At 42.1% G+C, this 26,386-nt stretch overlaps 1 protein-coding gene across 12 annotated transcripts in view; it reads right to left on the bottom strand.

Annotated features, from left to right (window-relative positions):
- The window catches only part of birc6 (baculoviral IAP repeat containing 6), a 137,316-nt gene that overhangs the window by 24,980 nt on the left and 85,950 nt on the right, over positions 1-26,386 (bottom strand). For 11 of the 12 annotated variants that reach the window (XM_076076744.1, XM_076076747.1, XM_076076746.1 and 8 more), the window contains 2 exons: positions 26,119-26,290; positions 85-307 (listed from right to left, as the gene is read on the bottom strand). In XM_076076744.1, coding sequence (XP_075932859.1) covers positions 85-307; positions 26,119-26,290 — 395 coding nt within the window. Of the gene's footprint in view, positions 1-84; positions 308-6,979; positions 8,506-26,118; positions 26,291-26,386 lie in introns of those variants that run through there. The other variant, XM_076076755.1, reaches the window with a different exon arrangement.

Here is a 26,386-nt window from a genome sequence, read left to right as displayed (position 1 = left end):
TACCTGTAAATTATATCAAATTAGAAAATGAGAAAAGGTATTCCATCAACCACCAATAAGTCATGTGGATTTCGACCATCTCACCTGAGGCGATTGGTGTATGTGTCCACACATGTCTTCATCTTGGCCAGCAGCATCCCTACAGAGGTCTGTCCCTCAGAGTGTTCTTCATCCTCATCCTCCTCATCCTGTCCCGGGTCTCCAGAGAGAGGCAGCAGTAGAGGAACCAGGGCCGTGCAGGTAGAAGTGGCCCTAAGCAGCTCCAGCAGCGCCCGATATAAGGGCACATGACGTGCCATATCCAGAACTGCGGAGACAAGAAGGATAGAAAGTGTTAGATACTCAAAGGACAGAGGAACAAAACGGTTCCCTCCTTTTCTAAAACAGATCCCTATTGCAGCATATTACACTGTTGATATTGGTACGTGTACATTGACATACATGATCCAGGACCTTCATAATCAAACATTTCAGTCTGTAGCTCAGAATATTCTAAAAAAGAACATTGAAAATACAAACTGGCCAATGGGTAGGCAATATGCTGAAGAATATGGAAAGGGAAAAAAAAGTAAAGTGCATGACAAGAAACAAAAAATGACTTACTATGGAGTAAGAAAGGTCTTGTTATATGCTTAGTTGTTCCAGTGGCGGCCGTGCATTTTATACCTGGGCCTTCAGTGCTGTCCTACTACAGTTCCACCTCCTAATAACCTCATGACGCCACAGCTACGGTTATTTGTTTCTAGGGGTGCAACAATACACGTATTCGTATTAAACCGTTCGGTACGAGGCTTACGACCCGAACAATACGTTTGAATAATACTGGTGCATTTGGAAAATGCAGAAGCTTAAATTGTGGAAAATATAATGTTTTCGGTGAACTGCGCTCACGTAGGAGACAACGGGCTGTGTGACCTCTAAACCCGGAACAAAAAAAACCAAACCAAAACACAGCTGAGGCACCGCACGTGTGTTCTGGGAGGCTACGCTAAACTAGCTTAATGGGAAAACAACGGCAGCAAACAAGCTACAAACTCTCCCCGCAGCGTTTAGCTGTTCCCTACTGATTCAAACAGGGCTAAAGCAATCACCACACAATCCCCATTTCTCCAGACCATCATACCATCATGCTTGCTTTGTAAAAGAAAACAGCCCAAACAGCTTCAATTGTCCGGGCAATAACTCCGCTGCTACACACTCGAGGGCCATTCAGATATTAGATGTAAAAGAACAAACGCAGTTGACTTAAAGACAAACTCCATCCTCCTTTCTTTGTTGACAAAGAGTTTAATCCCACGGTTAAATCCCAACTCACAAATCCGTTTCTCCTCCTCCTTCAGCCATTGAGTGTTAAAAAAAACTAAGCTAGGTAAAAAAATGTATAATCTACACCAAGCAACATGCAAAAAATGTCATAATTTCTTCCATATCTTTCAATTTGAACTCTTACTACTCTGACTAAGTTTTGTTTCACAATAGTCACGTGCTCGCCCACTAACCAATCACAGCGCACGCTGCACCTCACTGCAGAGCTGCACCTTAAAACTGAGCTGCCCGTTATTGCTAACGTACTTGTAGGCCAGCTAGCAGGCTCTGGCACGTCAAAGAATACGTCAAACTAAAGATCTGATTGGTTTAACACTATGACAATCAACAATATCGTCCCCATTACTGCACATGGATTCACTTGTAGTTCTGAAGGCCTCGGGCCTCTCTTCTTACCTAGAGACACAGAGGTGAAATCTGATTGGATAAAAGCTCTACTTAAAACAAGCTGCACTGGAAGCAGAGCAACTGAGGAAGACAGTAGCTGTGCAGTGAGAAAATAAGATAAATTATAATACATGGTGTATTTAAGAAAAATTATTAAATTATAAAATAGCTATAACTTTGTGATTCTGTTTTGGTCAGCAGAGAAGGCCTTGCTGGCCCTGACGGCCCACCACTGAGTTGTTCAGTGCTGACACAGGTGGCCAGATGCTATGTTACAATATCACAGTCTTCTTTAGGAAGTTTCCAGCCACCAGTGGCAGTACTGAGCAGCATTGTAATCAGTAAGCAAGGAAGAAATCCTGCATAACCTTAGATTTTACAGGGTTTGTATTTACTTTAATGGAGGAAAAGTTTCTTTGTCACAGTGAATACTGTTTGTTGGTTACTATGCACCTGGCGAACATAGTTTTTTTCCCCCCAGCTTATAGGTCACTAAGAAAATCATCAAGTTTGTTATTCTTATCACTCTTCTCGAAACAAATTTCATGAGCCACTGAGTGGCAGAAAGGAGATTTGAGAGATATTGATGCAAGACTGCTATATGGTGGCCTGGGTCCAGACCGTCGAATCTGCCCACTCCACAGAGTTCAAGTGGACTAATGGAAACACAGTGTGATATATAGTATGAAGGTCCTGAATCATGGCTGCCTACTGGAAATGATAGAAAACCCTACATACAGTGGATTATGGCAAAAAGAAAACCCTGTGAAGAATTGTAAAAAACATTGTGATGCCCTCCTTCCAAACCAGGCATGAAATACTGTCAACACAAACACCTAATCTGAGAGCACAAACAATAGAGAAACAATGTTATCTGACCTAACTAATACATTATGGGTTTTATTAGAGAGAGAGTGAGTGTGAGCGAGCGAGAATAAGATTAATTAATTAATTAAATGCTGCAAAAGAGAACTTTGAGCATTTTCTCTCATCTTTCTGACCTCTCATTCCATTGGTACAATAAATTCATCGCATGTATTGTGGAAATAATAATAATAAAATAATATATTTTATATACATTTCTGGAAAATAATGAAGAGAATTAATGAATGCAAACAAAGGCTAAATGTCCTGATCATGAGATGAAGAAGGGACTGTATGGATGGCAGAAATTAAGAGCTGTTAAGAGTATGTGTGTGTGTGTGTGTGTGTGTGTGTGTGTGGCTGTGACAGGCAATGGTCTCCTCAGTTTCTAAATTTACAAACCAAAGCTGACAGTTCCTACTTCTCGCCCACAGGTGAATCCTGAAATAACAGGACGTAGACGGCCCTGCAGCCTGAGTCAGATGGAGACGTATGCTAAACGAAGGTTCATGCTTGGCAGCAAACACTTTGGTCAAAGGAATAATTTAAAAAAAAAAAAACTCTTCAAAATGTATTTTACAACAAACACAAGACTTGAGTTTAGTTTTTGTAGACAAATCTGAAATGTCACTTCAAATGTGATGTCAGAGAAGCAAAGTCGCAGTGTATTATAGAGAGAAAAGGTCAGATTGACAAATGATCTCAACTGTTTTTAATCACCATCAGATGAACAAATTCTGATAAAAGTCAAAGCCCTACTACTAGAGTTCTCAATTTAGAGCCAAACACCAACTTTAACAAGCGCTTATTGAATAGTCTGATCATGCCATGTGGGTGTCTATCTTTGTTGACCAGTTGGAGAGGCCCTGAACTCAAGGCGTAATGGGCTACTCCTGGTTTGTGCTTACAGTGATTTATGTTTCTCACTGTCTGGGGAGGTAGATGTACTCTTTAGACCTTTGTCTTCAAAACATTTCCTTTTGCTGTTCTCAACACCAGGTGTTGGCTGGATGTTTGCTAGGCAATATCATACAGCAGCCAGCAGCAACTCTAAGGTTGCTTGGATGCAAAGGAAGAACTGGGTAGTCAGTAAGGATCATGTGATCTAGACTGTTCATTGACAGATTAAAAAAAACAAAACACTGGGACACCAACAGAAAGTTAAAATTTGTCTGAAAATCCACAACGGTTGTCAGATAAACTCCATAAAGTGAAAAATGTCATAAATTGCCACTTGGCACTTAGGACGGCAGCACAATTTTGGAGAAAAACAATGTATTTTAACAGAGGAAAGGGATGTTTTCAGGAATATGTAAAGTAAGACAAACATAAACCTAAATAATAAATGGTATTTTATCTGTATATATCTGAAGAACAAGACTAGGAGTCTACAGCCATGCTGGCAGCTCTACAAGGTTGATCTTAGGGACAGTGGTGCTTTCAACAAAATTAATTTAGCTAAATTAATGTATTTGTAATGCATTTATGTATTATGCTGTACAGTAGTGATGGTTCCTTCCATGTTGAGGCTTCCAAGTGCGTGTCGCGTAATCAAGAAGATTTTTGTGAAGCGCGTATCGAGGCTTGTGTTGATGATGTATGTGGTGACGTTCGAAGCCTCGCGAGGCGGCCGTACCACGTGACTATTCAGGAAATGGTTCGAAATATAAGGGGCAGCGAAACGCAATGGATCCCCCCTCACATTGGGTGGACTTGGGACTTTATTGCGCGTTTGTTTGCAACCTATTCGTGCATCACAAACATCATTCATTCATTTATTCAATTCAAAGCTTCACACACCAAAGCCATGGTGTCATTATAATCACTCTGCCTGTTTTACATTTATTGTCCACTCGATGGCGCAGTAGAGCAGATGAAGCACCATGAAGCTTCGGCCCATGAGGGAACCAATTGGATGGAAAGCTTCAATGCTTCATTATGTGTGCCATATTTTGTTAGTAGTGTAGTTATGCTGTACCTTCATCACATGCAGATTCACGGCTATTTATACATTTGTGGTTTGGGGGTCACTGTGAAGGCGTTTATCTTTATTGGCATCACATTTTGTGCCTATTGATCTGTAGATCTTGAGCTGGTTCAGTAAAAACTCAGATGAGAAGTCAAAGGATCATTAAAGTCATTAGGATTCTTCCTATCGGGACCACGAATGTCTGTAGAACAATTGATCGCAATCCATCCAACAGTCGGAAATCCCCAAAAATTCCAGTCTGGACAAAAATGTATGTCCCGAAATTTTGTGCCAATATGAAAGTTATGATTTTTAAAGGCTATAATAGAGACAAGCTGTTTGAGGTATGATCTATTCAGCATTTTTATATGGAAGTAATATGACATTGGGCTAACGCTACCAATTGCTATGCGCTAACGTTAGCTGCCGCTACAAGACATGCAAGTCTGGCCTGTATAACATTGCTGTTTTGGTATGATAGTCGAGGGTTTGCAGCTCTATTGCGGGTGTGAAGGGGAAGTCAATCAAATACATGGGTTGATGTTTTTATCCTTTTACAATTCTACCTTTCACCCAGATTCTACCAAAGAGTCTGTGTGTCTTAAATGAGAAACAGATGTGCGAGGCCCCCAAAGTCTTCTTGAGGGACATGTTTTGAAAAGTATCCTATGTCTTACATACACACGTACTTATGAAGAACTGTGTTTTTGTGACTGGTCATAGGCCAAATTTCTACAGGTTGAGATGTGCTAACCAATGAAAATTTATTTCTTTGTTCTCCAAAAAAAACATAAAGGTCAGCTTGCCTACTTGGTGCTCAAACAGTCAAAGTTGATGAACAATGTTTCCCTGTCAAATCTTTTATGTGAAGGTATTGGCCAGAAAACAGTTTTGTTGCTGCTCCTGAATTCCTCCTGAATCAAATTCAAAAAGTCTCTCTTGTTTGTCATGTTTTTACCCGTGTTGCATTGATAAAATAAATGATCCTTGAATCCTAACGTCAAATGGCAACACAGCGGATGCAAGCTTCAATCCAGTCGCTGTATCCCTTTGTTTGGATTTTTTTGGGGATCTCGACAGACTTATCTTCCTACGACTTAAACGTTTCGACACCTAGCTGGAGGACATGAGTCAAACGTTTGGGACCACGTCATCAAAGCTACAGAGCCACCTGACTAGTTCCAGGTTTCCTCCTACCCTGAGCCTGCCATCAGATGACAATGAGCACATATGAATGTGGTGAATGTAACCAGTGTCATCACATCGCACATCCAGCAGAAGATTGCTTTTGTTAACAACTTGGTTAACGAGCCAGGTGACATTTATCTTCAATGTCAAGCCTGCATCATGTTTCAGTCAATACAGGGGACATCAATAATGTGTGACCTGTAGCAAATTACAGCTGCAGTGAAGAAGCGTAACAGCCACCTCACTCATGTTTCAGACTATAATAAGCAGAAAAAACACCACCACCATGTCCTGGACAGACACATTACAAAGACAACGTAATTAATACAGACATTAACAAAACATTAGCAAACGTAAACTAATCAGTCCGGCTATTCACAAACGGCCACGGAGCGTAATCACACAAAAATCCAGTCTGGCTTCGTAAATGCTAGGACAAAATGAGAAAAACATTTTCGCAAATGTTTTCAAAGACTCTGATGGGCTCATTTTTAGCCATGCTTTTAAGGTTGGTATTCAGCAGCAAACACAAGGGTCTGTTGAGACGGTGAAGTAAGCATCAACAGGCTGACCATGTAAGCCGGATCATTTTCTGAGAGGGGCTGTCAGCCGTCCATGTGCTTTTCTTGAAGTGCCTCTAAATAAAACAGCTCTTGTTTGTGGTTCCAGACTGTTTTACATTTATATTGAAATTCCCAGCTCCCTACTGTCCTTATCCCAGCATCTGTAACAACACTGACCTCCAAGGTCTTTAATCTGCTCTCAAATCCTTTAACCGGTGTCTCTGGACGGCACCTAGCATGGAATCCCACTCCCTTCTAGTTACATCTGTGTAATCACTCAGTATTTGTGTGCGACTCATCAGAATTCCTCCTCCTGCTGCTCTGTGTCAATGTCACACTGTTGTTCTACAACACTAAATGCCAAGCAGACTAATGAAAGAGAAAAGAATAAAAAAGAAGGGCACCACATCAGAAATTACTGTTAGATACAGGCCCTTTTTAACAAATGGGTAGTAAACAAAGCTTGATGCAAGATGCTGTGAGTGCCAGGGACAACAGAATGCATTCACAGAGCCTTTATTTCCCCATTTTTCAGACAATAAAAAAAACAACCTAAACTATGCAGCATAAAGAGTTTTGCTTTGCACTATTGAATAATGACATATCTATGAAGGGTGAGATGCAATGAATTTGATGGTTTAGTGTGAACTAAGGATAAACAAGACAAGTTTATCAAATGAAGCACGTTGTAACTCAAATAGTCATTTTATTTTAACAAGTTCAAATCAAAGAGTACATTTCCTGATTAAATGCAACGTTCAATGAATACATTTCAGAATTTAAAGAATTAACTTGACCAATCTTTATTGTAGTCAGATCTAAAACAAATGTTCCCCTGTTCAACAAGTAATGTCTCAAAGTGTTTTCTCTACTCTTTTTTCCAGCCTGAGAAAAGCTTCCGAGGTAAAGTAAAATATATTGTTTTTCAAGATATCCCAAAACTATGGCAACACGCTTCCATGAATTCGTTACTTTCTTTTTTTACCTTATGATACAAATAATTGGCTACGGTTTACAACTGCACAGGCTGAGAAAATAATTGAATTTCAAAGAGAGACTGGTTTAAAACTACAAAAAACATGATATGCACTGGCTCTCCCTGTCCTGACCCACACCCTGTATAAAACATGAACGTAGTCTCTGTGACGTCCCCCAAAGGTCTCTGAAGAACCCAAATGAGGCTCAAAGTGGGCCGTCACCATCTTGGCAGTGACGACGCAGCCTAACTTTCGGCAAATCCAAGCAAGTCGGTCGTGTTTCAGTCTAGTTGCTGAAACACGCTCGACTAGCTTGAAGCTACCAAGCTAGCTAAGGCTAACAAGCTAGGCTTTTGCTGGCTGGCTAATGTTAACCCTGTGGTCTTGTTGCTCCCTGGTTGTTGGTTGATCCCAGTGTTAACATATAAATAAAACAATGTTAACGTTTGAATTTCACTCACCAAAAAACTGGAGCACATGACTGCTACAGTCAAAAATCTTTTGATTTGTCACATGAAATCGTACAAGGTAACGATACAACTTGAAATGCAATCCCCTCAGCTCCTTCAGTTTGGCCATCATCTACCTGCTGCAACGAGCTCAGTCGCACCTGGATGGAACCGGTGGCTCTATGAGAATCACTTTCTATGATTTCTCCAGTGCATTCAACACCATCCAACCAGTGCTACTCGGTGAGAAACTGTGGGTGGTACACCACTGACTTCCAGTACAACTCGGGGTCATGCCATCTGCAGACGTTCTCTGATGACTCTGCAGTGGTTGGGTGTATAGGGGACGGAGGGGAGGAGGAGTACAGGGCAGTAGTGGATGACTTTGTGGAGTGGGCCAGTAGAAATCCCCTGCTTCTGAACGTGGCCAAGACCAGAAGGATGGTGGTCAACTTCAGGAGTAAGACGACAGCTCCACAACCGCTGAGAGTTCTGGGAGAGGACGTGGACATGGTGGAGGAGTACAAGTTCCTGGGTGTGTCCATCGACAACAGAGTGAACTGGAAGACCAACATCAACGCTGTGTACAAGAAGGGGATGAGTCGACTCTTTCTTGAGGAAACTTCGATCCTTCAACGTGTGCAGCAAGATGTTGGAGATGTTCTACCAGTCTGTTGTGGCCAGTGCACTGTACTTCACCGTAGTCTGCTGGAGGAGCAGCATTGGAGCCGGAGACACCAACAGACTCAACAAACACTCTGGAAAAGGTGGTGGAGAGGACACTGGAAAAAAAACTATTATTCATATTGGATAACCCGGACCACCCTCTCCACCACCTACTGCAGGGACAGCGGACTCAACTTAATACTATTTAATTGTATATATTGTGCATTTTATACTTCATATTTTTACTCTGTTACTTCAATTGCTTAAGTATATTTTTTATTATTTTTGCGGGATGAATAAAGTATACATCTATCCAATACCGTTAACGGTATTCTCTTCCGGAGAACTGATGCTGGCAGCACACACGTCATCAGGTGTCAGCCCATCATTACAACACTTGCACACCGGCCAGCAGAATGCCCGGGTTTAACCGCCGAGCAAGCCTTATTGATCCGATATTTGCTTGAAAAATTCAAAAAGGCACCAACACCACAAATACAGCAGAGAGAGTAGCTATAGAGACCAAACCCGTTCTTTGTACAAGGCTGTCAACATGTTTATTTCTATCATGGGGTCTATGGGGATTGGCCCTTTGGAGCCAGCCTCAAGTGGCCATTTCATGAACCGCAGTTTTTGGTTTCCTTTTTCAGGCTTAAGGTTGCCGTTTGTCCTGTAAATATATATTCACATTTCCATGCACTTCAAGAAACTCCATCACCCGTTGGAAGCATGAACTGTGACACAGTGCAAAGAGTAAGGAGAAAAATAAGAGCCTGATCTCTGAGCCACAGGACGAGCAGCCTAAAGAGGCTGGACATCCATCACAGCTATGACCATCTTGGTAGTGCTGACCTGCAGTCATCACAGAGCTACGAACAGCAAGCCTCAATCTCTGTGATTTAGGGCCTTCTGGGGGCCATAGAGATGGGTGCTACGAGTAGCCATGTTGGATGCTCAGGCTGATTAATAGTTAATGGGGGAGCACTCCCATTCTGCGATGACTTAGCGTGGCATATGTAAGGGCTGCTTGAAATAAAGGCGCTACTGTTGGATTTTAATGTTCACCCCTGTAGCCTCACCTAGTGTCGAATCAATTGCCTCACCGAAAGTGTGCGTCAGGAAGTTGCATTTTAAATCAGGTCGTGAATCATCCAGAAACACACACAACCACTCATATGCAGATACTTTATATATTAAAGGCAGAATCTAAGATCAAGCTGTGGGCTTAGATTTAAAAACGTCCTCTGTAAGTCCACACAAAAACTGAGGATCACAGTAACACATCAAGATACAACCCCCAAGAGGCTCGAACTAGTACACTAGTGTGGTCAAAAGTGCTTGTTAGGCTGTTGGAACTGAAGTCAAATAACATTTTAAATTACAGTACCAACATCAACAGTTGGTACCTCAAAGTCATAAAACCAGTTTAACACTGCAGAAGTATAAAGTAAAATATATTTTCTTTTAGATATTGACATTTTTAAACCAAATAAGTACAGAAGTACCACCACATGTGAAGGATAAACATATTGATTTGTTAGCTAAAATGAATCTGAATCTCAGCTGGACTGTGAAACAGTAAATACTGCTTCACTCATAAAAGACATCACCTCTGATACATCCCTGTCACTGGTCTTACATCAGTTAATAACATCATGTATTTGTGAGGTAAACATCTTAGTTTGAGACAATATCTTTGCTTTTGTATGCAGAAAGGGCCGGGCCTTGTCTGACTTGGTGATCTGAGCTTCTGCCTGTCCAGTTAGCTGTTGGTGCTGCTGGGAGTCATGGGCAGAACATGACACGTTTATCTGGTAAATAACCATGCACCAAGGTTTTATCGAAAACATTTCAGGGTTGCAAGCCTTTCTCAGGCTACAAATATATTTTAAAAAAATCAATAGATTAAATCAATAGAGGACACAAATGGTAATAACATGAGACATATAGACATTATATCTGTCCCTTTACAGATGTGAACTAGGCACAATTCTGGATGGTTGGAAATGTGAATGCTACATGGTAGAATTATTGCTCCTGTTGTGCACCTACAAACATCCAGGGGTTAAGGGTCGGTAAAGAATGTTAGGCGGTCACTTCCTCTTGGCCTATGGGGGACAACCGAGTGTTGGCCGTATAGCACCGACGGTTAAGATCAGTCTGCCAGTCTGAGTTGATGCTACTGGAAGGGTCAAAAAGAAGGGCACCAATGGTGTAGTGCTATATGTAGTAACCATAAACAAGAGAGACAAAGTAAAAAATGTACTGAGGTCATTATTCAGAAGTTTGTCGTATACTGTGGAAATTGACATATGAATGCAAATGGTGATTGATGGATTTACTGTTCATCAGACCACAAATGAAGAACGACACCACGTGGCCCATCCGCCTCACTCCCTGCTGCTGGGAGAGCACTTTGCCTGGAGGAGAGCAGACGCCAGCTTAGGAGCAACACCAAGTGAGCCAGCACAACGGCTAGCGTCTGCTCTCCTCCTGATCTCCTAGCCCGCTGAGCCCTTCATTTTCTGTAACCAGTGGAACGCTTGCATGATCACATACTGGGATTAGCCAGCTAACTTTAGCGTGTTAACATTCTTTTATTTCATGACGTAGATTAGTCCCAAACAGTCGACTCCATGTCAGAAACAGTCTTGCAAGATTAGGGTCGATTTAAAACGGTAAGGTTACTGCCATTTTCAACCATAAAACACACATTTTTTATAAATTTTGAAAGAAATGTCCATATTAATATGGCGAATTAAAATAATAAAGGATTACGTGTTGCGTATTTTGTGAACCTCAAACCAACACATTTATATTTGACTGTTAAAAAATAAGAAATTATAATAAAATATATCTGCTCAGAAAAGTTTTGTTAAATAAATGTTATTTCTGAAATGCAATATTTTTGTTCCTATTCAGATAATATATACACCAATAACAATATATCTGTGATTAGACTTATACATGTCAATGAATCAGTCAGGCTCTAGTTTAAATATAGCAGCTTCTACCTTTGAGACGGCAAACATCAGAGGGTAACACACAAAATATTCACAATTTAATGTGTAACTTTTAATAAAACAGACACACAACATTAAAGGTTTTTGTAGACGAACCCATTAGTTACTTTTGCCATCGGACACGACGCACGCACACACACACCTTACACACACGCTCACACACAGAGGGACAGCGACTTTATTCTCTTCTCAGGTAGACTGCTCTATATCTTTACATTGTAAACAGTTGTTTTCTGCAATATTAGTGATCTGAATACATCATTTTGCACCTTTAAAAACTCTAATTAAAATCTCGGAGTCTTTGATTATTTTTTGTTGACAGTGATATGCATCACACACTGGGAATAAACCTATTAGAAACAGAGCAAATATTTCAGTAGAAAGTATTTTATGCATATGAAACTTTTTAATCATCACAGCACACATTAATAAAATATGTTATTATGTTGTGGTATCACTGCATAGATGTCTTGGTGGCTCAGTGTTTTTTTATCTAGCCCGTGGCTTTTCTACATGTATGTTCCGTCTCTCTTTACTGTGTCCTGTCTAATAAAAAGACATACATGTAGTTTATATCCTATTAGACGTCTTTGCTAACCTGTAGGACAACCACATCTCATCATAGTTGTTCAAACCTGGAAATAGCACTGATAATCAACCAGAGAAAAAACACCACACTGCCATCATGTGCCAAATTCTAATTAACACCGAAACCCTGTCATGCACTCACAACTCCAGTCTTACTTCTCATCCAATTTAATGCTTATAATGCCTCGCTTTCCCCTGTGAAGATGCAAAGATTCCTGTAATTACAGCAGACAGATTGACATTTGGTATTTTAGGGGGGGGGGGGGGGCGCACACACACACACCTATGCTGTTAATTACTGAAGATAGTGCTACAGAAGGTCTAAGAAGTGAGGGGACTTGTGATGTGAAAACAAGTATTCATATTTGTGAGGAAACGACAGCCAATTTTTTGATAGCAGAGTAGTAAAGCTTTTCTTCCTCCAAGTGGAACAACACTAATCATTTCAGAGTGGCTCATAATTCAGCTCCTGGGACCATGGCCCGTTTCTAATGAGGCTAGCTGAGATGCATAGAGGCTTGCTAGTGTAGGATGAGCACACTTGGTGATTTCCTTTAATTGGCTGGTGCTGCAATTGTGAAGAGAGAGGTACTGATAAGAATGTGTTCATAAAGCATGTCAACGTTTCCTCACACATGCTGCAATCATTCAAGGAAACTAAAGAAACTGCTCAATTTACAATTCGCTAAATGTTACATAAGCTATTACATGACAAATGAGGCCACAACAATATGTCTAAGTAAAAATCATGTCAACAACACGGTGTGTGAGCAAATAACTGTAAAGTTGAGTCTACTTTCATTCCAATTTGTCACACAAAAGATTAAAGCTTCTATAATTAATATGTTTAACAGTAACAAGGAATCAGGTGACTGTGTTGAACCAAATAAATAACTAATACCCTACTCATAAGCTCTATGAAAGCATCGTTTTGTTTACAGCACATTTACTTTTTTAGTTCAAGTCATTGAGAGCTGGGTAGCATGCTGACATTAGCACTTAGCTGAAGGTATAGTATAGCCTCTTCGCTCTGTTTCATTGGTTGGTCAAGAAGATGAGACCAGATGAATGCTAATGTTGCTACATATCTGCTAGATGTGTTAATATGCAACTCTTATAAGGCAATGTCAGGGCTGTGGCTTTGTCAGCTTGGTTTTCTGCCACTGAGTGGCTAACATATATAATTACAAAAATGAGTAATGTAGTTTAATAGTGTCTATAACCATTATCAAACACACACTAGTGCCATTTGCTGTGACCACTCTAGCAGTTTGTTTATGTCTGGGTAATGACATATCCAGCCCAGTGCTGCTATAACAAACCCACTGAGACAACAGGATATGACAGTCATTGGTCTTCATAAAACCCACATGCTCACTTGTTTACAGCAGTGGGCAATAACTACTACCACAGAGTCTCAACTCTTGGTGTGTGTGTGTGTGGGCTGGTTGCTGCTATAAGGGATGGGTGTCCGTGACTCCCCAAAGGGAAGGAGGCGTTGAGAATGCGGGTCACACCGAGTGGGTGGCTCACACTCTGACTCAAGCTCATGGCTCGACAGTGTCGGGTCTTTCTGACCCCTCCAGGGCAGCGGAACAGAGGAGAGGGGAGCTGAAATAGTAAGACTGTGACATGTCTCCGCCAACACACAGTCTGCCCCAGTGGACACTGCAGATAATGTGCATCAAAGTTAGACTATGTGGAACAACCAGAAAAAAAGTGGCCTGGAGCTCCGTGTCATTTCAGAGGACAGAAGGAACGGTGCATTTGCTGCGTTTTTGTGCACAAAGCATCCCTTTATAAAGCAAGCTACCCAAGTAATTTAGTTTTGAGTTGGCATATTCTGTGAGGACGTCTTAACTGGGTTAGGACAAGCAGGACCACAGAAAAACAGGGCTCACTTCTATTTGAAACTACTTACTGTGACTCCTGTCATTTGAGTGTTTACTTGAAAGGCACTATGTGTTCTCTTGTTTAGATAACAAACATTTCCATTTCATCTGCCGCCTTATCATTTGAGTTGAAACAGACCATTTCAGAACCTTTAGACAAAACAAAGAATTCTGATCTACTTGGGACCATAATCTATTTTGAAAGGTGAGGCTGTCGATGTTGAGGCGTTGCTGAGCTTTATTGACTGGCCGATAATCAGCAGCTAAAAGCTTGAGAGCGGTTTGTTCGTTGGACTCTCACGGTGAAAACAAAGATTCAGCTTGAATCTTCTCTCAGATACGATACAAAAAGGTAAAAAGTTCTACGACTTCCTGCATCAAAACACTTCACTGCGACATTGAGATCTTGACAGTCAGTCTAAATATGACTCATAGAAGGGGTGTAAACGTAGCCAGTAGTATGTACCCCCCATGTACTTATCCATGGTCGTGAGAGTGGGAGCGTGGGGGAAAGAGGATTGTAGCTGCTTTTTTTTTTTTTTTACTGACTTTCTACAATTCAGCTGCAGCGCTCTACTGCCCCTGAGGTAATGAGATAATGGCAACACTGAAACTATAAACTATTGATCTGCCTGGTGATATTGAAAGGGAGATGGTGATAAACTGGCCAATTCAGATGAACAGATAACAGGGGATCTGATATCCAGTATTGAAATCAAAGATTATGCCAACACATACTGGTGTCAGCCAGAGGTTATACAATACGTTTCTGATCTATTCATACACCCTACCTATGATCTATGCAGGAAAAAAACAAGCAGTGCCCATCAATTGTAAAAGTGAATACATGTTTGAGATTTAAAAGCAGCTTTGTAGCGGCCATGTGCCACACTACTTCAGACCAAAGCTTCCAAATACCTATTTATAATGTGAGGTACAGCAGAGCTGAAATAAGACACTATGGCAACAAGAGGATTACTGCAGCAGCTCCTGTTCAGTTTCATGATTCATTAAAAACCACACGACGTTCAGCTTGTGTGCAGTCAAACAATCAGAATTTAAAAAAGGTGGCATTCCGCCAATATATTTTACAATTAGGCATGGAAACTTATGAAAATGTAAAGTAACCATGAACCTGGCCTAAATATTAGCAATTAATAATATTATCCCCAAAATCTATATAAAAAACGGCACTAAAACAATTTTTGTTATATTTTGTTAAGAAACTATTTTATTGCATAACAGAATCTTAAGTAAGGTAATCATAAATCATAAGGGTCCACTGCACAAATAGATAAATAAAAAAACATCATGAATATTATATATAATACAAGACAATATATAAACATTGTGTGTCTCTTCTTTCTTACATGATAATTCCTGTTTTCACTTCTCTCCCATGATACAGAGCTAAACACACATGTGATGATATTCACGATTATCCCGATAAGGAAACTTCACCGTGATTAAATCCTGTATCGTCACATCCCTATTTTGTAACTTTGGCAAATTTCACAATAAGTACATTTTCGTCGATTCCAGTGTTTTACAGAGTGACATTTTCTTCATTGTAGGACTTTTTTTTTTTTGGTGCTTGAGACATAAAGAAACAAATCAAGCATGAAGAGATGGTTTCAGTCTCTGTTGACGAACTCTTAAAGGCCTGTTTAAATCATGAATTTTGAGTTCCGTCTATTAAGCTCTGCCAATCAAACAATATTTGTGATATGTCATTTATCTTAATAAATTTTCCTCATTTATCAACCTTAACAATTCAGCGTGGAGCTGGGGGAAACTAACCATAAGTTATGAAACTTGCTGCTGACCTAGATAGTGATGTCAATTTCACAAAGCAGAGAAGCAGAGCATGCTTTAATTAGGATATAAAAAGGCAGGGGAAGTGTGGGGAAGTTAAAAGCAAAGGAGGCGCAGTGACAGACAGCAGTCTTAGTTTCAGAAAACACTCTTTGGAGATAAATATCTATCTGACTGTGCGCAGACCCCCACATTTTCCCACTGCCTCCGTCTTTGTCTTCCACCCAACCTCAACCATCCTTTATTTCCCAGCCAGCTATTGTTGCCTCCGCCTCCTCCTCCTCAGGTCTGCCAGAATAACAGCAGCCAATGATGGGCTCGACTGAATTCGGAGCAGAGTGCGGCACAGTGGGGCTGAATTCACCGCCTTTTTGGCTTTGTCTTTTTTTGTTTTTGAGTGTTGTTTAGGTGGTAACTGTACATGTGTGTGTGTGCTCAACCAGCCCCCACAGCAGGGGGAGAGGAGGAGACAACCGAAAGCGTGAGCAATGTCATTTCCCCCTCCCTCCTCCCGCTCTCTTTCCACCCCTCCCTCTCTCCCTCTCATTCTTATGCTCCTTCTTCATCGCCACGGCCATCACAATCCGTCCTCCCTCTCTCGCCACCATTCTGCTTGGTTATGCAATCCACATTCCTCCCACGGAGACCAACTGGTGCTGGAGACCTACCGTAACACTGCTGTCACTGGGGCTAGATGCAGATCCATATTGCCACAGCGACTGTCTGGCTCTCCGGCTGCCTTTGCCTCTCCACAGTCTGCTCCACAAGACTACAGCTTTCTCTCCTCTTCTGGAATATCACCTGCCAGACTCCTTCAGGGACGTGCACATTCTTACCTAGCTCAGGGGAGGCTGGCTGTCACCGAGACCCGATCAGCTAAATCTACAGACATAATCATGCACAGTGTTGGCATGGATGCTTCCGTGATGGGCAAGAGGCTTTTTTGAAAAGCACTAATTGCACTGTTCCCCAGAGAAGTAAGAAGCAAGCGGAAGGGACACCACAGAACAAGGGGGTGTGTAGATTCACGGATAAGCTGGGGAGGGACGTGTAGGAGTTGTGTGGAGGAGTTAAAGCGCAGCAGTGACGGGGAACGAGAGAGAGAGGAGACAGAGGATGGGAAGAACGGAGAGGAGTTGGGAGGGGGCAAACGGGGAGAGGGTACCTCCTCGCCCCCTCAAAAGAGGCTGCTAGCGCTTTAGCAGCAGCAATGCAACCTTGATGATGAAAAAAACTGCCAAAAATTGTGAGGAGGAAGTCAATTAAAAGGAGAGTTGGGGGGTGGGGGGTTGTTGAACCCAACAGGTGGCGCTATAGACTGGCGGAGAGGAGAAGTGACACAAGAAGGTTTTCAGTGGAAGCGCTGCTGAGCAACGTGGCGCTGCTACCTTCTATTCCTCTCTCCGTCACTTTGTCTGGACTGTGGCTACAGAGCCATTCTCTCCCCCCTTTCTCCCCCGGGGCTTCACATGTAGCATGCCTTTAAAGCCATGGTTTTCCAGTGAGGATCAAAAAAGCATACCGGATGATGTTGTCCAACACCTTAGGGTAAGACACTTTTTCTTCATAGCGTTAATTATTTGTCTGTAATCTTCTTATCTCTTGAATTTCAGTGATTTCAATGAATTTAGTGACATGTATACTGCATGTTGACATGGGAATTGAAGGGGATGAGGATGATTGTAGTTCCATTCACAAAGGAGCCCGAGCCAAGAACGGTCTTGTTTACCTTTTTGGCTCACACACTTGGCGACGCCACCATCTCCAGCTCCTGGTGCTTACCTGCTAAGACTCCTCCATGGGGAAGGAGGGAATTCTGCTCAGAATAACTACTTACAAGGAGCTGGGGGTGCTTAATCATTAGCCGCATGTAAAAAGAGGTGGGCGGGAGTGAGCGGGCTCTAAATGGCAACATTAAATCATGCTTATTTTGACATGGGGAACGCCATTGAGCTTTACTGGTGGCAATTTAACAGTTTCATTTGCAGATAATCCAGGGATGAGGCCGAGCGAGAGCTGGCATCAAGCTTGCTGTTGTCAAGGAGCTTGGTTTCAAGCTGTGGCAGGTCATAAACACTGGTGTTCACAGACTAATCTGCTCTCCGCCCTGATGGCCATTGTTTTGTTCGATGAACAATTGCTTTCCCTCTGGTGGGAGGATTATGTTCGCAGGGATGCCTGGGACTGGTTTTTGTGCAAAAACTGGTAGATTAGCAGGAGGAGGAGGAGGACAAAAGAAGCAAAGCTAAGCCTCGAAAGCAGCATGCTAATTCAGACCAAGTTCTGTTGTTGCTTTCTATGCATGTGTGACAACTTCTGACATGGTCTCCATGATTTCCTTTCATTCCAGATAATGTCCCCTTGCCAGGCTAGTTGAGCATCAGGATCATGGGCACCACAGTCATCACCCTTGAGGATGTGCAGGCACTGGAGGTCAAGGAGGAGCAGGAGGAGTCCATCCTTGCCATGTTAGGCATCATTGGCACATTCCTTAACCTCTTTGTAATTGTTTTTGTTTACATCTACACCACACTGTGAAGTGCCAAAGCAAAGGTTATAGGATTTCTAAAAACCTGCCACCAGACAAGAAAGGAGGGGTGTTGAAGGGAGGTTCCTTCTACAAGCCTGGGACTTTTTGACCTCTCATGTCATATTTCTTATTGAAGTCTTGTGTGTGCAAATAAAAAAATCGAGTGAGAAGTCGGAAAGGAAAGGTCAATGACAAAGTGACACGTGTTGGGGACATGAACATCTTCCTCAGAGAGAGGAGGAGGAAGCTGGACAGACTGGATAGGACTGAAGATGAAGAAGCCATATTGCCAAGTCACAGCCATGAGCCGGGGAGATAACAAAGGGCTGGGAGACGTGGCAGAACAGGGCTACGCTGGTACCAGGGTGAGCAGAGCCATGACTGACCCCGCTGTGGCCTGATGGGAAATACAAACTTCCACTTGATGTATTTTCTTGACTGCTGGACTCACTGGAAAGATGAGCCAAACAAGGCGGTCTTGTGGACAACATTGATGCTTCTCCGTTTAAGTTGGTGGGACTATGATTGAAGGGCTTTTAAGCAACATGACTAAAAGCAGGGACAAAACCAAGAACTATGCTGGGAAGCTTCTCTGGAGACCATATCAGTCTTCAGGGCCAGAAATGTTATACTGTAGCCTCAGGGCCCCTGTCAAAGAGAACGTGGGGCCCCTCCCTCTGAGCGAGCTCTGCTGTACCGTCATCTCCTAATTTACCTGCCGTTTTATAAATGCCCTCCAGCTATTAATAATAACCATCAACAATTAACACCTTCCATTTGGGAAAATGAGTGCAACAACTTTAACATGTTGAGGATGAATTTCTAGATTTCTGGGTTTAAAAATCAAAAAAAGGGAGATTTGTTTTCATAGAAAACAGGTTTGTCACATCAGCCAGAAATGAAAGAACGAGACCATCTGTCATTTAACCATGTAGCTTATTTTACATATAAGATCAAACTGGGCCTATTTTCTTTTTGTTCATCTCTGTCCACATTTTGAAGTCGGAGAGAGGGGGGGGGGATTATTTTAGATTTATTCGTTCATGTTGATTTCAGGGTAGTGTCAGCAATCATTTTCCTGTATCATAATGGCTTTTTATAACTATTTGAATAAAGTCCAGATGTATTGTGCAATAGCGGAAATTTGAACAATAAACATCAGAGCATATCAACGAGGATAGCCTTGAGCCTTATCTGTGAAAAATCCCAAGGAGTGTGTGTTAAGGGAAATGGAGTGAATGTGTGTGGATCATCACAGCAGTTACTTAACCACATATGCAGGAGTAGGATATATGTTCTCATGTGACTGGGATAGAAAGAGTAAGGCTTCTCACAACCCAATAGGGAATCAAACGGCACCTTTATGGTTACATGTTCATAATCACATAAAATAGTTTCCCCTGCTGGCTGATGCTTCTTCCCAACAGAGCCACAGTGGTATGGAAGGAGGTCTTGAGCTGGCTGTAAAAGAGCCTCGTCTTTTACAGCCAGCTCAAGCTCACCTTGTTTAAGAACACGGGTGGAACAGGAAGTAAGAGTAGCAAACGTCTTCAATCCAATCTAACGTGCATGTTTGAGAGCATTAGCGAGGAAGAAGAAGCGCACCATGTCTTCTGTAGTTACAATGATGATCACCATGCCACCCCCGTCCAGTTGAAAAAGCCTACCTACCCTTTCACCTATGAGGAGAAAAGCCTGTGCTAATAGAATCAACATTTCTCGGGTGACCAGCAATGAATTGTAAATCCACAAATCCACATGAAGGAGCCCTAATGAATGAAGCTGTGTATTAGTTTGTATAGAACTCCGTTTCTGTGCATGAGGTCAAGCATTTCTTTTCTTACCAGGCAGGGAAAATCTCTGAAATAGGAAATGAAAAACTGAACAAACTAAACCCTATACTGATCCCACAGACACACACTTATTCATTGGTAGAGAAGCTCCGTAAACACACACAGCTGTCCAGCCACGCAGGGATTGCCTTCTGTTCCACATGGTGTCTATCGTATCTGGAGTAATGAGTCATTACCAACCACCTACAGGCCAGTCATGTTCAGATTACCCTCCAAAAGCATGCGCACGCCCACTCAACATGAATGATGGACCAAAATAGGTATTTCCTGAGTGGTGTCGCCTGCTGCCAACTGACTTTAAATCGAGCCCGTCTTGGATGAGTAAAACGGGGCAGCGAGGTGTAGAACATAAGGGATGCAATGCTAAATATAACACAAACATCCTACATCACATCTTGAAACCATTTAGCATCAAACAAAACTTGCACAAAATGAATTCTTCAATTAAGATAAATTAGTATTGTGGTGACATTCAAAGGTAGTGCCTCTCACTAATGGCTTAGCTTCTTGTGATGCCAGGCGACAGTGGGAAACTGTAATGCATCCCAAAAGGCTTTGCCAAGACACAGATGATTCATGTGGAGCAACACGCCACGCTGATGGGGCTGAGGAGCTCGGGGGCAGTGGAGGGACCACAAATAAAAGGCCTGTGTGCTGGTAGACAAGGTAGGACTAAGGGGCCAATCAAAAGTGTTGTGGGTAGTTCAGAGAAATGAGGCTCCATTTGGACGTGTCATTTCTCCAGGGGAGGTTGGCAGATTTTGATGTTCTTGTAACGTTGATCTGAAAGTCTTTCCTTGCAGCTTTTCAGACAATATGTAAAGCAAATTATGTTGAGTGTCCTCTTACAGCAAAAAAAAAAAAACCTTAGTGAAGTTAAGTGTTGAGTAAAGAAGAGCAGGTGTATTTAGGGCTTCATGTTCCTCAGAAGCTCCACAGATTTAAAGGGACACGACCAAGACTGAAGAGTGGAATGAAGAGGAATGGGCTGGTCTTTAATGATCCTAGTGCTTTAATGGACACTCTAGATCAGTGTTTTTCAACCTTTTCTGAGCCGTGGCACATTTTTTACATTAAAAAGATCCCGCGGCACACCAACAACCAAAAACGTTACAAAATGACACCTTTTAGCATAATACAGCATATATGCCAGGGATGTCAAACTCAATCCCAGGGAGGGACTACGTTGAGGGCCAAATAGAGTCACCATTTAATAAACAGGATAGAAAGGATATTGCACAAAGTGCAAAAAGAATACACGTTTAGGTAGGCTACATTATTTGGAGTGAAGGTCTGCATCAGTGAGACGACTCCTGTGTGGGTTTTTGTTCATCTTCATCACAGAGAACAGCTGCTCACACAGGTATGTGCTTCCAAACATGCAGAACATTTGAGCAGCATGTAGGCGGAGTTAAGGCATCGTTTCGGGGGTGACGCTTGGAAACTGTGCAGCGCCCTCAGAGTCATAATTTGCCTTGAGTGTCATTACACTGGAGGTCTATCAGCTCCACAGGTGCTATTTCCACGTCAACTGCAAACGGATTGCTGAGCAGTTCAGATGTAAATTTCTGAGCTGCAAAGTCGGCAAATCGCCGAGTGAACTCTGTGCCAAGTGCACCCAGTTTATCAGCAAAATGCGCTGTCGGGAGATAAACATCATATTTTCTGGCGGGCTGTTGTACCAAGGGCCGGATATACGCTGACAATTTAATGAAAAGTCTCTCAATGTGTTGATCCTTACTCGGCTTTTCATCTGGGTTATTTTGTCCAGGGCCCAGTTCAGAGTCTGCATTTTTCCTTTTCAAATATTTCTCCATCGCTGTTCGTCTCGTCGCCGCAACCTCTCCCGCGCGTCATTTCATTCTACTGTCCTAAATTAACACGGTCATTATCTACTGCCACCCACTGGCATGGAAGAGTATTTATTACTTAGTCAGCCACTATATTGCAGCTCAGACGCTCAACAATGGCAAAGTATTTGCAACAACTAAATAATACATTTTTGGACTCATTAAGTGAAATTGGACATTTTCCCACGGCATTTTCACACTGGTGTGCCGCGGCACAGCGGTTGAAAATCACTGCTCTGGATTATGGCTAATGGTGCTTGGTTTAAATATATTGGTAGAGCAATTCCCTTTAAAAGACGTATATGAGACAATTTATCATTAGAGAATTGATTTTATTCAATTTTGAATTATTAAAGCTGCATTAATAGACTTTGTTGGCCACCAAGCAAAGGAACTCAGGAACAAGCTGATACAAAGGTTTCATGGCAAACATGTTAGCAAAGAGTTACCTCTTCAAACATCAGACGTTAGCAATAATGAGGAGTCCGGTTTCAAAACTCACATTTGATGAATGTTGATCAAGTATTCATCCTCTTATAGCTCTGTTGTGGTCTCCACCAACTCCTGAGTAAAAATATCTAGCTCTTTAGCTGCTAAACGCTTCACAATGTTCACTACGTTGATCAGTGTGCTGTTTGGAGCTCGACAGACAGGTGCAGGGCACAGAAAACAGCTGCCTGCTGCTGCTGGAAGCAAGCAGTGAAAACGATGAGACAGAACCAAACACTAAATGTGTCTGAACACAAAGCTACGAGCTGAAAGAGGCTAAATAGATCCCTAGAGCTGTGGTGTTGATGAGAGTGTGAAGCGGGTTATTCACTTGGGAGGGCAGCCTTTATTTGATCAAATATAGAACAAACTAACCAAAAATGCGGATGTGTGTGTTCTTAAAAGCAAAGGCAGCAACATATTACTCTTTTTCTGTCCAGACATGCATACTGCAACAAATGCAGTCGATCGCATGTACAATAAACATAAGCGTAATCAGTTAAAGAGTCCTTCCCTAGTTCTACTGGTGAGCCAGAAACAGAGCAGAGACTGAAGCTGTCAGGTCTCCCAGTGTTTCATTGCAGGCACCTCCTGACATTGATTGACAGCTCAGAGCTCCTGGGTCACTGGCTCTTAAAGCGAAGGTGGTCCGAGAGCCCCCAGCTTTCATTTGACTGGATGCACCATGACTTCAATTAGCTACATGCAATGGGCTAGTTAGCACAGTATTATGCCATCTATTATTGAATTGAGCGGTAAATGCGTAGATTTTAAAGGTAAATGTGTCATCATTAAGGTTATGCTTCATGAGCATGTGGAGAAACATAATCAAACATGCGGCTATAAACTTCAGACTGGACACACACACGCACCAAAGTGTGTGTCAGGGGCATTTACCAGATAATGAGGAGCAATTACAACACTCACAATGCTTTTTATCAGCTGTTATTTAATTATGAGAGCAGGGGCGCATTAGCACACACCAGCATGCACACAACGAGAGGCTCCTGCAAACTGAAACAGCCCAGCAGCACAAAAGAGGTGGCACACATTCAGCTGGAACTGGCTCTGGGCTGATAAGCCACAGCACACAATGGTGGCGGGAGGGTAGAAGCTCTGATGCTACAATCTTCATGTCTCTTACTGCGGGAAATCAGTTCTATCCAAACTCAACACAAAAGGGGCCTGATCAAACCGAACCCAACAGTTGGGAATAGACTGTTCTCTGGATAATGACGGCATTAGCATTCGACCCCTGGATCACTACAACTGTAGCAAGTTTACGGTAAAGGTAAAGGGAGCCTCTATGTTCAAGGGTCTTTTGAACACTTTCTATTTCTGAGACTTTATGGCTCGCCCACCTGGAGCAGGAAATATTCCAATAAAGTCTTGAACTCAGACATGAAACAACTAGACAATGTGCACATCACAATATGATGCAATCCAATGTCACAATACCTCAAACTACAGTTTCAATTGATGGTGTAATAAAATGACTACTACTTCAAAACATTAAATGTCTCCTATCAATAGGTTTGTTTTAAATGACATTTGGCAATAAGAGATACAGTTTACTTGAAACAGTTCATTTTTGACTTTGTAAATAGTATTTTTTTTATTTTTATATATTTATTGGTTTATTTGTTAGGGACAGTGCACATTAATAAAACATTCCTGTAAATGAGCCAGAGGCTATTTTTCATCTGTAGTCTTAACTCAAGGTCCACTTACCAACTCGTTTGAAAAGCTTTCAACCACATCTCACGGTCTTTATTGGTGTATGGAGCTGATGAGATGTGGCTGAAAGCTGCAGAACAAGCTATGCTCTTTTACTTTATCGTTTCCTTTACATTAATGGAGACAATCACACTGAAATTGTTAAATGCCTATAAGCTTGAAAAAGCAATTTGATTAATTTTTTCCATATTGCACACCCTCCTGTGAATGGACTACAGTACTGTCTGCGGTTTGTTACTTTGCTCACTCTGTGGCTTGAATGTGAAAGCCCTCATAAAGTGCAGCACAAGAAAAGAGAGTAGTTTTAAGTGCCACTGCAGCCAGACTACAAAGGGTCAGCCCAGCACTAATAACCAGCGAGTCCCTGAGGAACCGAGGCCGGATATAAGCAATGGACTGACCTGACCAGTGCTAAAGCCCGCTGTGGGTACTGAGAGCTCTGCTGGAAGCGCATGGCCCGCCAGAGGTCTGACGGACTGAGGGGCCAAAGGATTACTTGAGCATGTGCAAAATAATAACCACACCACCAACACCTACGCAGCATTTTACCCACACTGTTACACCAGAACAGCATCATATCATACTGCACCGAAGACAACAAGCTCTTATCCAAGAGGCCACGCTTCTACATCACTCTGAAAAAAACATGTGCCTTCGCTTTGGTCAATCTGCCGAACATTAATTACAACAAAACTATGACATGAGAGGAACTAATTAAAGTGGAAGGACTAGTCTTTTCATCCTTGAGTAAGGAAATAATATTATGATGCACACACACACACACACACACACACACACACACACACACACACACACACACACACACACACACACACACACACACACACACACACACACACACACACACACACACACACACACACACACACACACACACACACACACACACACACACAGACACACACACACACACACACACAGACACACACAGATGTAGATGGAGGCTTCACTGCGGTAACTCCAGCCTGCAGTTATAACTGAGATCAGACCAGAGTCCTCCAAATCCACTATCTCAGCATCAAAGGGCACCAGTTGGCAGTGCACATGAGCACAGACCCACAGACAATAAGGAAATTCAGAGAATTCCACAGCAGACAAATATCAGTGGGTCAAATCATTTGATGGGATGAGGACACTTCTAAACAAAGAAAAAACAGACTCCATGGCGTGGAGCACAAACGTGCTGTCGTGTTCACGAACAGGACTTACTGATGAACCTTCACAGCTTCTTTGTTCCACACACTGGTCTCTGATAATATCAAATTCCAATGCTCTTCTTGTATTGTATTGTTCCTTGAAAAGGGCAAGTTGTATCAGGATTTTTGGTACTAAACCCATTAACATTTCACAGAAAAGGTGATTGGCAGTGTTACCAGGGCAGATGGACAGTTTCCAGCTCAATTCAACACAACCCAAATTATAACCTTGACAGAAACCCATGCAAAACTCTAGAACCATGAGCCTACATGTGCAATCATAAGCATACAAAGCTTCATATCTGCACCAAATAACTAAAATGTAAGATAAATAGGCTATCCCAACCCACAAAGAGTGCAGTCAAACACCCAAATACACTAATTTCCATGTCAGCGATGAAGACGTCATATTGATTCCACCGTTATCCCTTACGACGCTTGAAAACAAAATATTTCTTAAATGAAATGAGTCAATAATAGAGTGAGTGGACACAACCAAGTTTACCGAATTTTGTTTCTGTCCATTAAATGACAGCTTAATTAAAAAATATTATTTGCATAATATTTTCAAACCCCTGCTAAATGTTGACAAAAGCAGCCAAAATTTCATCTGCCAACCCATTGCAATTTCTACCCGCCAAACTTAATCCAATCTGGCAAGACCTGAGCGAGCTAACTCCTACCAATAATAACATAATGTGTTTTACCCTTCATTTGTAAAAAGAAGGAGCCTACCTGAGTCATTGCGTAGGTAGGAGGACATGGCAGGGATGAGGCAGGACTGGCTTAACAGCTCCTGCAGCACTGCTGGCAGCGCTGAGCTGTTGTGGGCTCTGCTGTCTGCTGAAGAGCCATCAGCACTGTGGCAGCTGCTGGAGCTTGCTGGGTTGATGTAACTTGCCAAGACCTGGTGAAGAAAACAATATGGACACACTGTGAGACGAATGACAGATAAAACCTGTACACCTTGCTCAAACCTTTTCTCATTCAGTGACCTGCTCTG

Source organism: Anarhichas minor, unplaced genomic scaffold (genome assembly GCF_050575085.1).
Source record: "Anarhichas minor isolate MPS153535 unplaced genomic scaffold, ASM5057508v1 ptg000058l, whole genome shotgun sequence".
NCBI lineage: Eukaryota > Metazoa > Chordata > Actinopteri > Perciformes > Anarhichadidae > Anarhichas > Anarhichas minor.
This window is presented reverse-complemented; position numbering and strand designations above follow the sequence as displayed.